At 43.6% G+C, this 12,333-nt stretch overlaps 1 protein-coding gene across 1 annotated transcript in view; it reads right to left on the bottom strand.

Annotated features, from left to right (window-relative positions):
• The window catches only part of LOC139559775 (protein patched homolog 1-like), a 33,088-nt gene extending 21,401 nt beyond the window's left edge, over window positions 1–11,687 (bottom strand). Inside the window, exons 1-2 of the mRNA XM_071376126.1 lie at window positions 11,164–11,687; window positions 9,049–9,241 (exon numbers count right to left, since the gene is read on the bottom strand). Of these exons, the coding sequence (XP_071232227.1) occupies window positions 9,049–9,241; window positions 11,164–11,310 (340 nt within the window). The 5' untranslated portion in view covers window positions 11,311–11,687. The remainder of the gene's footprint in view (window positions 1–9,048; window positions 9,242–11,163) is intronic.
• Window positions 11,688–12,333: the final 646 nt, after the last annotated feature.

The following is a 12,333-nucleotide window of genomic DNA, read 5'->3' as shown; positions in this document are numbered from 1 at the left end:
AATGGAGAGAGAGAGACGGGGGGAGAAATCTGCTGATTATGACTATGCACAGCTCATATTATTATCAGACTAGTGCAACAAGCATTGCAGACACACACAAACAAGTTCAGAGTTGGCTCCCTGCATTGAAATGAGTGTTGCGTGAGTGTAGTGAATGCAGTACATACACATGAACACAGATTGGCCAACACCCTTGCCAATGTTGGTTTTGAAGGCACTTCAGACACAAAACGTCTAGCCAAGAGAAATGAGTCAAAGCTTCTCATTGGCTCCCTCTGTGAAGCAGATGTGTCCTGTTAGGGAAATCCTCCTCACTGTGCCCAAACCCCATCACTAACAACATGGCACGACACAGAATGGCAGCACCACCATCCCCAGTTTCACAGTCTGTTTCACCTGGGGCTTGAATGTGTAAGAAACTGAAACAGCCAAAAACACAGCCTCTAGCCTAGACAGACGGTTTCAGTAAAAAACGAAGGCACGATATGCTATCCATTCTTTACAGCAAACTTCCACCATACCAGAACTAACCCATCAGAGAAGGAGAGGGAGAAACTAGGAGAGAGAAAGAACAAAAGGTGGTGCCAGGGTTGGATGAGGGAGAACAACGAGGCAGAAATTCTGTTGATGTGGTATGCAGAGCCGGGATGAAAGCATCAAAGCCCCGAGAGGAAACTCTGGAGTCCAGCCCCCTAATTACCAGAGGCTGCCCTGAAAAGAGTGAGCAGGGTATCTGTGGCCATGCCAAGGGCACATGAAACACACCGCTCTGGATCAGAGTGGGCTCGTCTGCCCCTCCGTGTTCCACTACATGACAATCCCGCAGAGGCTGGCTCTCGCTGTGGCCACCTCGCCTCTCCGCTTCTCTATGTCTCTCTCTCGTTCTCTCTCTCTCGTCCTCTGTCTGTCTTCCTCGCACCACCTCCCCCAATCCCGAGCCAGCTCCTCTAATTGAGGGAGGAGAAAAACGGGTCTCGAAGTGTAAGATCAAGTTATAACTGGCTTGGAAACACATCACAATCTTTCACGCCTTTCTTCTTGCCTTCATAGCCTACTTGTGAATTCATAAAAGAAGGTAAGCTAATGTAATTTGTGATCAAGCAGAATGTGCCCATGCACCAAATAATCAAAAGTAAAGTGCTTTAAGTTCGTGAAGCTATCACTTTTGAAGTCAGCCTTGGTGCCACTCATGAACAAACTGTCCTATCCAATGAACAACAACCTGAAACACCCAGGTTACATACACACTAGTACGTGTTAACTTGTTTTCGAACTCTGATTAAAATCAAACCAGACTTAAGAATAGACACTTGTTTGACTTGAGACATTGTGCTCATATTTAATACATTGGGGCATCTACAGGAACTGACTTTCAAGCTTTGGGCCTGTAATTACAGGGATCCTGAAGTAAATTATAGCTATTTGTGTCTCGTTCCGCCCATCTGGACCACCCAGCTAGAACCCTGGTTGCGGCTCCGGCCCAACACCCAGTCACTGCTCTGCTCTGTGAGAGAGAGCTCAACCACTCACCAGATGGAGGCTTCACTAGCTCTGCTCCACTCTCTGCTCTGCTTCACTCTCTGCTCCACTCTCTGCTCTGCTTCACTCTCTGCTCCACTCTCTGCTCTGCTTCACTCTCTGCTCCACTCTCTGCTCTGCTCCACTCTCTGCTCTGCTTCACTCTCTGCTCCACTCTCTGCTCTGCTTCACTCTCTGCTCCACTCTCTGCTCTGCTTCACTCTCTGCTCCACTCTCTGCTCTGCTTCACTCTCTGCTCCACTCTCTGCTCTGCTTCACTCTCTGCTCCACTCTCTGCTCTGCTTCACTCTCTGCTCCACTCTCTGCTCTGCTTCACTCTCTGCTCCACTCTCTGCTCTGCTTCACTCTCTGCTCCACTCTCTGCTCTGCTTCACTCTCTGCTCTGCTTCACTCTCTGCTCTGCTCCACTCTCTGCTCTGCTTCACTCTCTGCTTCACTCTCTGCTCTGCTTCACTCTCTGCTCCACTCTCTGCTCTGCTCCACTCTCTGCTCCACTCTCTGCTCTGCTTCACTCTCTGCTCCACTCTCTGCTCTGCTTCACTCTCTGCTCCACTCTCTGCTCTGCTTCACTCTTTGCTCTGATCCACTTAGCCTGCAACCAGGAGCCGTTAAAAAGACAGGCGCCCAAATACTTTTCACAAAGCAGTCAGGAAATTTATAGAGAAGTTTATGGATTTGGGGTCCTTTGAAAACCTGCAGAAACCCATGTGAAGGGTTAGCATTAAGCCAAAAAAACTTTTAATTAAGAGACAGTTGTCAAGACCTAAGACATGTAGCTCTCAGTGTCCTTCAACAATCCCATATTGGATGGGGAAATAAGATAACAGTAAATCATATCAACATAACATGGTTGAAGAGATCAGGGAGCTCATACTTCTTCACAAAGCCACTCCAGTCAAGATGCTGCGCTCCAAGAAAAGCACCTCCATTTGTTCTCCCTCTGTTCCATTTTTCACTTCAACCCCCGGAGGTGACACCCCCTTTACAGACCAATTAATCCCCAGTTATGGTCCATCTCATCTTGCAAGCATATGCAGGGATACTATCCATCAGTCAAACGTGTTTATATCACAGGCATAGTGGAGCGAGGACTGCCTACCATAGCCATTCCTATGCTAAAGCTGAAGCTAATCTCCATCCAGATGGGGTTCTCACTTCTTCTCAGAAGAAGGCTGGGGGTTGGGGCTGGCCAGAGACAGACAGACAATGGTAGCAAGTTTCAGGGAGAAGGCCTCCCACCCAGAGCCAGGCTGGTGTGTGTGTGTGTGTGTGTGTGTGTGTGTGTGTGTGTGTGTGTGTGTGTGTGTGTGTGTGTGTGTGTGTGTGTGTGTGTGTGTGTGTGTGTGTGTGTGTGTGTGTATGTTAGCTCCCCTATCAGTGGGAAGTATGGAAAGTGGCATGTAATTAACCAAGGAGATGAAGCCCCCTGCTCCTTGGTGTCAGACCACTGATGGACCCTGTCAGCTCCAATCTCCCTCATGTCCAGCCCACCACCACCCAGGAAAAGACCAGCCCCACAGACCTTACAGGAGACACCCGTACCATACTGTACTGTATCAATGTATATCCTCTCCATACCTGCCTGTTATGTTGTCTGCCTATACATCTGCACAGGTTAAGTGATTGTAAACAGTTGAGATCAAACTCAAAAAGTGTTTGTCAAAGGCAACACAATATATCCAATCAAATGAGGAAGAAGTACCACACAAGAAGCCGAGCTACTTCTCCAGCTCCACTCAGAGACTTTTAGGCGCCATCACAAAAACCCAATTATTAACCCAGTTAACAATTAGGACTGAGCCAGCAGCAGCACCATTCGCATGCAAGCTCTAGGTCCAATTCCAGTCTCCATTAGCGGAGACCACCTTCAAAGTGTTGTGGGCCAGATTAGCTGGATTAGGAGGCCACTGAAAGGACCCATGCTGCTTTGGAGGAAGTCCCACAAGGAAGAGACATGCTGGAAGAGACATGCTTTACCTGCTTCAGCCGCCAAAGGAATAAAACAAAGAATATACGGTGTTTTACTGTAGCACAGATTAGACCTTCTAGGATACAAAGTCACAGATGTACAAACTCAAATGCGCACACAGCCTTGCCACTCACTCACTCCCTCACCTAAATACATTCACATAGAAAATAGACTTTGCTGGAATGGTTCTGTTTAGGAACTGTCAGTCCGTCATCTTGCCCATTCCCCGCTCTTTGTTATCCATTAAAAAAAGCATGCAGTATAAAACCAGAGGGATAGATTTGGCCCTGGCTGGCAGAGAGTGAAACAAGTCTTTGCTGAAATCAAGCTTTAGTTCTACTGCCATCCTTTTACAAGTTCAGTAGCACCTCCCCATCCCAGTTCAATGTGTTACTTAGCAGATAGAGAGGCTCCTAATTCAGAGAGAAGCCAGGCAGGGCAGCAGAAATTGAATGCAGGCTTTTGTCACTCCCCTCCTGAATTTCTTTCAGATGTTTCCAAACAAACATGAAAAAATAAAGAGGGAACTTTCACAACAAAAGCAAATGGACCAAGACTTTTTCACAGCAAATAAAACAATGCAGGCATGGGACGCTTGGCTTTCTACCTTAACTATAGAAATACAGTGTGTGTGTGTGTGTGTGTGTGTGTGTGTGTGTGTGTGTGTGTGTGTGTGTGTGTGTGTGTGTGTGTGTGTGTGTGTGTGTGTGTGTGTGTGTGTGTGTGTGTGTGTGTGTGTGTGTGTGTTTGGGGGGGAAGTGTCTGAATTGGACAAGGTGGTAAAAGGAGAGGACACTGAGGTATTCCTTCCCCCAAAAAAGTGAGAGGATGAGAAATTAAGTTCAATTTGAGAGGAAGAACTGAAAAAATACCATTGAAAGTGAAAGGCAAAAATAATCAGTTTCAGTTACAATCTATTCAGATCTTGATACTTCTGTCAGCATTGACATAAATTTCCACTGGTGTTGGCATTTAGGCACTTTCCATTTCCATATGTATAGGCTTGCCTGTACTAATTATGCTAATCATCCCTAGTGTTGGCTGCTGCGAAAAATAGTCACATTAGGCACTCCACTGGCTGCTAATGCAGCTTAATGTGTGGTTGAAACATACATTCATCCCACGGTGAAAGGCAAAAATGTCCCAAATTGCTGGTCTCATTCAGCCTAGAAATACATTTATTGAGCCCAAGGACCACCCCCCCCCCCACACCAAGTACAAAGAAAATGTTTTTCTCCATTCTTCTTTTTCCAGAGGGGACAAGCGGAAAGGAAAATGGACAAACTCTACCCAAAAAGGTGACTGATGTCACTGTATTTAAAGTTGACCAAGGAGAACAATCTCTTTTGGCAGGATTTAAGAAACTGTCCAAGTGAATGAAATAGAGATTATACAGGAGATGTGTGAGACTGAGCTTGCAGCTCTGTAACAGAGATAGGCCTTCAGCACTCCCAAAAATGCACACCAGTGTCTGCAATGACTTTCAAGCAACATAAAATACAGGATGCTAAACAGGTCTACAGTTACATATAGTGCTGAAATGTAATTATACATGTAAAAAAGCCAAGTCCCATAAACACTACATAACTTGAAAAGATACACAGCTATGAGTCACCGCTTTAATACTGTAAATATCCAAAAATGATATAACTTAGCACTGTATATTATAATTCTGTCCACAGTGGACGGTTAATGGCGATTCCATAATTGAGGGAGCTGGTGAGGTTTTGCATTCAGCTCTTGTGTCTGCCCCTTGAGGAGAGGACTGAGGCTGGAGGATTGCAGAGTGGTGGGAGGTGTGGGGGGAACGAAGGAAGGGAGGCAGAGGGTTGGGGGGGTGAAATAAACATTTTCAACTGACCCAGGTTGACTCTGGCCTTGTTTGTTCTTTCTACTGGTGAGGTCTGAGGCTCAGCAGTTCGAGTTTATTTATCTAGCTGGGGCACTGTGGCTTGCCATTCACCTCCAATAATGCCTCATAGACCTTTCATTCTCTTGTAGCAGACCCTGAACTGGAAGACTGTGTATTTTCTGATTAATTATAGCATTTACCTTGCATTTTTGTTTAGATAACTGTTCCAAACACTGAAACGTCCACATGTTCCCCTCGTGCTGCTAGGGCTCTAGAAGGTACCTACTGTTCCCCTTGTGCTACTAGGGCTCTAGAAGGTACCTACTGTTCCCCTCGTGCTGCTAGGGCTCTAGAAGGTACCTACTGTTCCCCTCGTGCTGCTAGGGCTCTAGAAGGTACCTACTGTTCCCCTCGTGCTACTAGGGCTCTAGAAGGTACCTACTGTTCCCCTCGTGCTGCTAGGGCTCTAGAAGGTACCTACTGTTCCCCTCGTGCTGCTAGGGCTCTAGAAGGTACCTACTGTTCCCCTCGTGCTGCTAGGGCTCTAGAAGGTACCTACTGTTCCCCTCGTGCTACTAGGGCTCTAGAAGGTACCTACTGTTCCCCTCGTGCTACTAGGGCTCTAGAAGGTACCTACTGTTCCCCTCGTGCTGCTAGGGCTCTAGAAGGTACCTACTGTTCCCCTTGTGCTACTAGGGCTCTAGAAGGTACCTACTGTTCGCCATGTGGAGTAGGTCATTCATGCTCTCTGTATATGTTATTTTCCCCATAGTCTCTTTTTAAAACACAAATCCCAAGTCACTTTCTAATATTTGCACAGCTTGTCTGTGTGTACATGTCTGTCAAGATCATCAAAACTGTGTCAAGAAGGATGGGTTTAGTTCATGTGGGCTACCAGTACATACTTGTACATTACATGTAAACATTTATTTTCCACTCTAAATGCTCTATTCAAAACGTTTTGCTGCTCTTTGGTGGTATATTTTACCCACGACAAAATATCAAACCTTTTGGGTAATCTACTGTTGCCATAGTAATAACGCTATAGCTAAACATATATTACATCCAGAAAAAACAACTCCCTACCCAGGCAATATACTTTTTCTTCTAAGTCCTGCTTGAACTGGTGAGAGAAATGTGTCCTGAGAGAGAAGCCATACTGTTGTTTTTAGGGAATGGGAAAATGTTGAAGTGTATACCCCTAAAACCTTCAACCCCAATGCTCCCCCACCCCCACCCCCATCTCATCTCCCTACACTTCACTTTATTATTCCCCTTTTCTTCCTACAGACAATACACGCTAGGTCACATTCTCCCCAGGTCCCACCCATGACTGCTAGCCCCCTTTCCTGTGTTGTTGCTTGCTCTTCATTGCTTCTGCAGTTGCAAAAAATGTCCAAAAGAAAACAACATATGACTAACAAAAAAAGGTTCTGTAGCTGAATTTTGTGTGCATTATTAGTCAGCACTCTGTCTATATTAGCCAACCAGTGGAAGTAGTCTGTCCACCTAGAGAAAGAACCGTTTAGGCTTGTATCTGTCAAAACCCCAAATGTACACCTTAACAGGTACCATATGTTTAACTACCACACCTTTCCTCAGTTTGAAGAAACCTACTCCCATATGTTTCTGACTAGCACCAACTACTGGTTTATATACCACCAATAGTATATCAACATTCAGAACAGACATACTAGTCCCAGCTGAGAATGCAGTGACAGTGTACAGCAGGGATTTGCATTATCAGGGTCAGAAAACAAATTCTCTCCCAAACACTATTTTCTACTGTCCTATGGCACAAGTGTTAGCACATTATCCTGGGCTAGGTTAGGGTTGGGTAGAATGGGGTAGGCCAGGTAGGGTATAGGGCACGCTAAGGTAAGGAGCCTGGTGGTCTGACTTCACAAGCAGCCGGACATCTACACTAGCACGGTGGCAAACGTGACATTTGGGTGGGGGTTGAGTTGGGGACAGATATGGCCTGAGGATATATGATGGGGGGCATATGCTCTCAGGAACTCCCAGCTGGCCAAGTGTGAGCCCAGGAGGCCTCATATCAGCACCCTCATCCCTCATATGCGGTCAGAATACACCTCTGCATGTGTTGACAAGAAGACCCTATAGACGTACGTTCTGTATTGAGAAAATATTAAGCCTTCTACTCTTGCTATTTTTAAAGTTTGAGTCCAGACTGTAAGTTGTTGATGAATAAAATAATGCTCTTTGGACACTCATCTTTTCTAAGAGAGCAATGAACTTCTCTGTTCTATTAGGAAATATTTCCTCCCTTTTGTGAGTGTGAGTGTGTGTGTGTGCGTGTGCGCGCGCGTGTGTGTGTGAGAAGATCTAACCTCTCCTTGTTACCAAACCACTTACTTTTCATTCAACTCTGAGCAGCTTTGTCAATGGGCTATTGGGGGAAACAACACAGGCAGAAACTTTAGAAACATGGCCACTGCCTCTTAAAGGAACAGCATTCCTTTTCAGCATTCGGGCATTTCACTCTCAGAATGACTCCATGATTAGGCATAACAAACCCTATGGCTACATCTAACAACCTCCTTTCAGAAGACAAACGGTTAGCTTATTTAATGTGTATGAAATACACACCAGTACATTACCAAAATACTGTGATCATGACAAATTACACTGCGATAACTTCACATCTTGTTTGTGAGTCAGACTCAGACAACTCAACTACAATCTGACAAGTAAATCTGAAAATCTTTGGCTTCACCAATCTGAAAAAACTCAAACACAGTGTGTCAGACCACAGGCATTTCATTGACAACGAGTGAGTAGTCCCCTTCCCAGCCAAAGTGTTGGTAAGGAATAAAATACACAGATACTGAAAGATACAACCTTTAGGGAGTGTTTATACTACAACTGCTGTGACTCTTTTTAGAATGTGCAAAACAGGTGGGAAATCTTCAGTTGTATGAACATATTTTTGTAGGAAAGGGGGTGCCTTTATTGTTGAATGGAATCCAAGAATAGTTAAGGACCACACAGGGAGCTAGGGGGGAGGGTCAGCGCCTCAAAGATGGCTAACGATTCACACAGCCCATCTGCTCTTGGGATCAGGAGTGCGGCAAAAGCCTAGGGGGCTTAAAAGGAATTTGGCAGTGTGAAAACCAAATAAAGCTGTCCGAATATGCACAGATAACCCAGCCTGCACACAGAAAGGACGGCAAATAAAACATGGATCATGGAACCACCATGGCAAACAATACAAGGCTGATGAGAAGAACAAGAGAAGGCCTGCATATGTAGGGAACAACAATGCTAGCTCCTTGTGTGCAATAAAGTAGGAATATCTTGACCCATTCTCCATTCCCAATGCAAAACAACTTTGGCATCAGCAAACAGCACACTCAAAAGTGCAGAGCTTACAAAGTATCACAACTTTCAATTTTACTAAAACTTACAAAGAAAAAAACAACATATTTTTATATATCACCCAATCATGAATAACAACTGTAGAGGATCGTCTCTAAAAAAAAACAGCCATCTCAACTACTGATCGACAAATCAGTCAGACAGCACCCATACAGTTTCCTGTCCCCCCTTCAGTAGTTTAGATGGCAAAATGTCTACAACAAGTTCATTTGGGGGAAAAAACGACCCCTTTCTCCCCTTCCCAGACAACCCCCCAAACCATACCCCGAAACTGAAACGCCAGACTCACCTTCAACCCATAGTTGCTCAATGTCCGTCTCAATGGCAGCGACCCGCAAACCCACAGACAAGGCACCGAACACAAGCAGTCCAATGAAAAGGACTTTTCCACAATGTCGCTGGATGTGACAGCCCAAAGAAAATAGAAGAGCCTGGAACCTCGCCCGAACCCACAATGGGGCTTTCTGACCCACAGCCTTCCCCTAAAGAGACAGGAGGAACATGGAGGGAGAGAAAAGTGTTATTACATTGTTATTACACATTAATAACAACATATTGCATTACATGGAATGTATGGCTATGGCATAGACAAGTACAAGTATTCACTAATGGAAGACTACATTGTATCTAACTGTAAGATTAAAAAAACTCAATATAGTAGTCTTTCTAGTATTACTAAGAATCAAGTACAAGGGCAGAGAAGGCTATGCTAATAAGATAGCTAACTTGAGTATGACTTTCATTGTGATAACGTGACATACTTAAGGGCATGTTCAACATTACTGTATTAGTCAGCTACTTGAGAGTCTTCATGTCAGTTGTCCTGTAAGCAAATCATATCTATGTGAAATACATCACTGAGCTAATGTCAGATCTAGAGACCATGTGAATATCAGAATATAACCAGCCAGAACCCTAATTGATAATAGTGTATTATTCATGTGTAGTAGGCTACACAAGAACAGCATAGAGAACCTGATATCCCATTTGACAACTATGCTGTTTATTTTTGTTAAGTACAAACCATGTAACCATAATTGTGATGTCATGGGTTTTGATTCCATAGCAAACCCCCATGCCTCTGGTGATGAGTGGCACCCTGACCTCGCTTGTGCCAACTGTGAGGGACAATTCCAATCCAAAGACTGGCCATTGCTTTACCCTTTTTTATGTTGTCAATTACCTACTTATCAACTAGGATTAAATAAGCATCTACTAGAGGCTATCATGTTTACATACTGCCTTACTCATTTCATATGTATATACTGTATTCTATTCTACTGTATTTTAGTCAATGCCACTCCGACATTGCTCAATCTAATATTTATATATTTCTTAATTCCATTCTTTTACTTTTAGATGTGTGTTTATTGTTGTGAATCATTTTAGATAGTACTGCACTGTTAAATATTACTACTCTGTTGGAGCTAGGAACAGCATTTTTCTCCACCAGCAATAACATCTGCTAGATATGTGTATGTGACCAAAACAATTTGATTTGAACACTTTTGTGTACTTGGACTAGGGCTTCCATTTTTGTCCAATCTTACTATATTTCATTTTATAAACACTCAGCCAGCTGCCCCTAACAACCTCCTGGTAAAAAAATATGAAACCTAATGCTGTTGTGCACTAACGCAACTTCTAGTTTTAAATGGAAGTTGAAAGATTACAAGATTGCACATATTTGAGTCAGGAGTAATGTAGACTATACCGTACTTTCCTTTATAGGCTACATACCTTCTTACAGGCTATGCAAGGATTTGACAATAAGCAGTTACTCTACCAAAAATCCCTACTCCTATAATTTAAAATGAAAACACTGTCTGAAGACCTTCTACTATACCCTTTCAAACTTTACAAACAATGTCACCGGTCTAGTACAGACACTGGACAGATGTTTTGGTTTCACTTAGGAGTTTTGACACATTTCCAAGCGTTCATGCGGTCCAGTGATGCTTTGTCAGATAAAACGTAATCAGTGAATTCCTCTGTAAGACCCACTGCATTTTCAAACAAACTAGCCCACAACGGGGACCCCGAGTCTAACTTCTTACAAACAGAGTTGAACAGATCCCACACACGCATAAATAACTATTTGGAGTTGTATTGCTTCTAAAAATGAATGGATAAAGTTATTCTCATTCATAGGGGGATCGGGGCTGGAAGTGTAAAATCAGTGCGTGCCAGTAAATGTTACAATGTAATACCGAAATATCACTAGAGTGTAATATCACCGTGTATATCACATTGTATGACATTTTGACATAAAACTCCCTCAATTGACATTCCTCCATTCGAGTAGTAGTAACATCAGTTTCCGCAAAAGTACCAAAACATAACACTCATTCACAGAGACGATGAATGAAACAGTAAGCATATTCCATCGAAAGCATTTCATCACCTTAGAAATCTGTTTTAATGCGAAAGCAGCATGGCAGTAGCTGGGTCTCCGGAGAAGATCTGAGTTTACTGGCGGCGGAGAACGCATATAATTTGGGGGTAAATCTCCAAAAACACCGGACCCTGGGACTCTGGGATCCGAGGCCATAGTCCAAACAAGAAAACAAAGCACAGAGCAAAGCAAGAGAGAAACAGTGCGAGTATAGCAAACGCGACAATAATCCAAGATAGAATACTAGCGCATCCACCGGGTAAAAGTTTGGATAATATATTCTAGTCTTTCCTTGAGCCAAAGTCTTGCAACTCCATCCCAACATTATGTGCCCAAATCCGTATAGATCCTCCAGTCTTCATCCGTCCTAATAGCTTATAAAACAACGTTTCGAAGTAGGAACGTCTCGATCAGATCTCTAAGTCTGCCTCTGATCCCGTAGCAGTAACATTTGGAGAAGTTAGCCCCTCTGCAAATCCTGAAAAGGGTGGTTTGATGGAAAAGTGCTCTGGTTCTCATTGGCCAAGGAAGAGGCAAATTACTTTGCAAACATCTCCTATTATTAGCTGCTAAGCAACAGCTCACCAAAGTGGAGAGAGGGGGAGACCACCCAGGCAGCCCTTCAAATCGAGGGGAGGGGGGAGAGCGAGGGGGCGTCAGAGAGAGGAACTCTTTCAATAAACTCAGCACACTGCTGCCTGCCCTGTTCTGCACACTCCCAATTGCCTTATCTCGGTTATAAGAAGCAATCACACATGCCATCTATTGATAAAACAGACCATTTATTTTTTAATCCAGAGTCGGATATAAATAAAAGTAGAAATGAATCGAGTAGTTTCTCACACATAAATACAAGGGACTGAATAGTCTAAATTGTGTACTAAACTAGCCTTATTTATTGGCATGAGAGTTTTTAACTCTATAAAGTAAACCAAGTATTATTAACTGTAAAACATTCAAGGTTACTTTCAAAGTAGGTTCAAACCAATTCTAACTCTCAGACTATGGTTCACACCTTCAAAGTGAATTAATTTGCTTGACTTTGGCCTATATAAATCTCACTATTTCATTAAACAAGATATACTTTGTTTGGTACTGTATGTGTGCAGTGGTTGTGTCTATTTACACTTAATTGCTAACGATTTACTGACATGTTTAATTCCACTGTGCTGTGCAGTT

The sequence above is a fragment of the Salvelinus alpinus genome, chromosome 30 (assembly GCF_045679555.1).
Source record: "Salvelinus alpinus chromosome 30, SLU_Salpinus.1, whole genome shotgun sequence".
Lineage (NCBI taxonomy): Eukaryota > Metazoa > Chordata > Actinopteri > Salmoniformes > Salmonidae > Salvelinus > Salvelinus alpinus.
The sequence above is the reverse complement of the archived record's forward strand: the minus strand, read 5'-3'. Positions and strand labels throughout refer to the sequence as shown.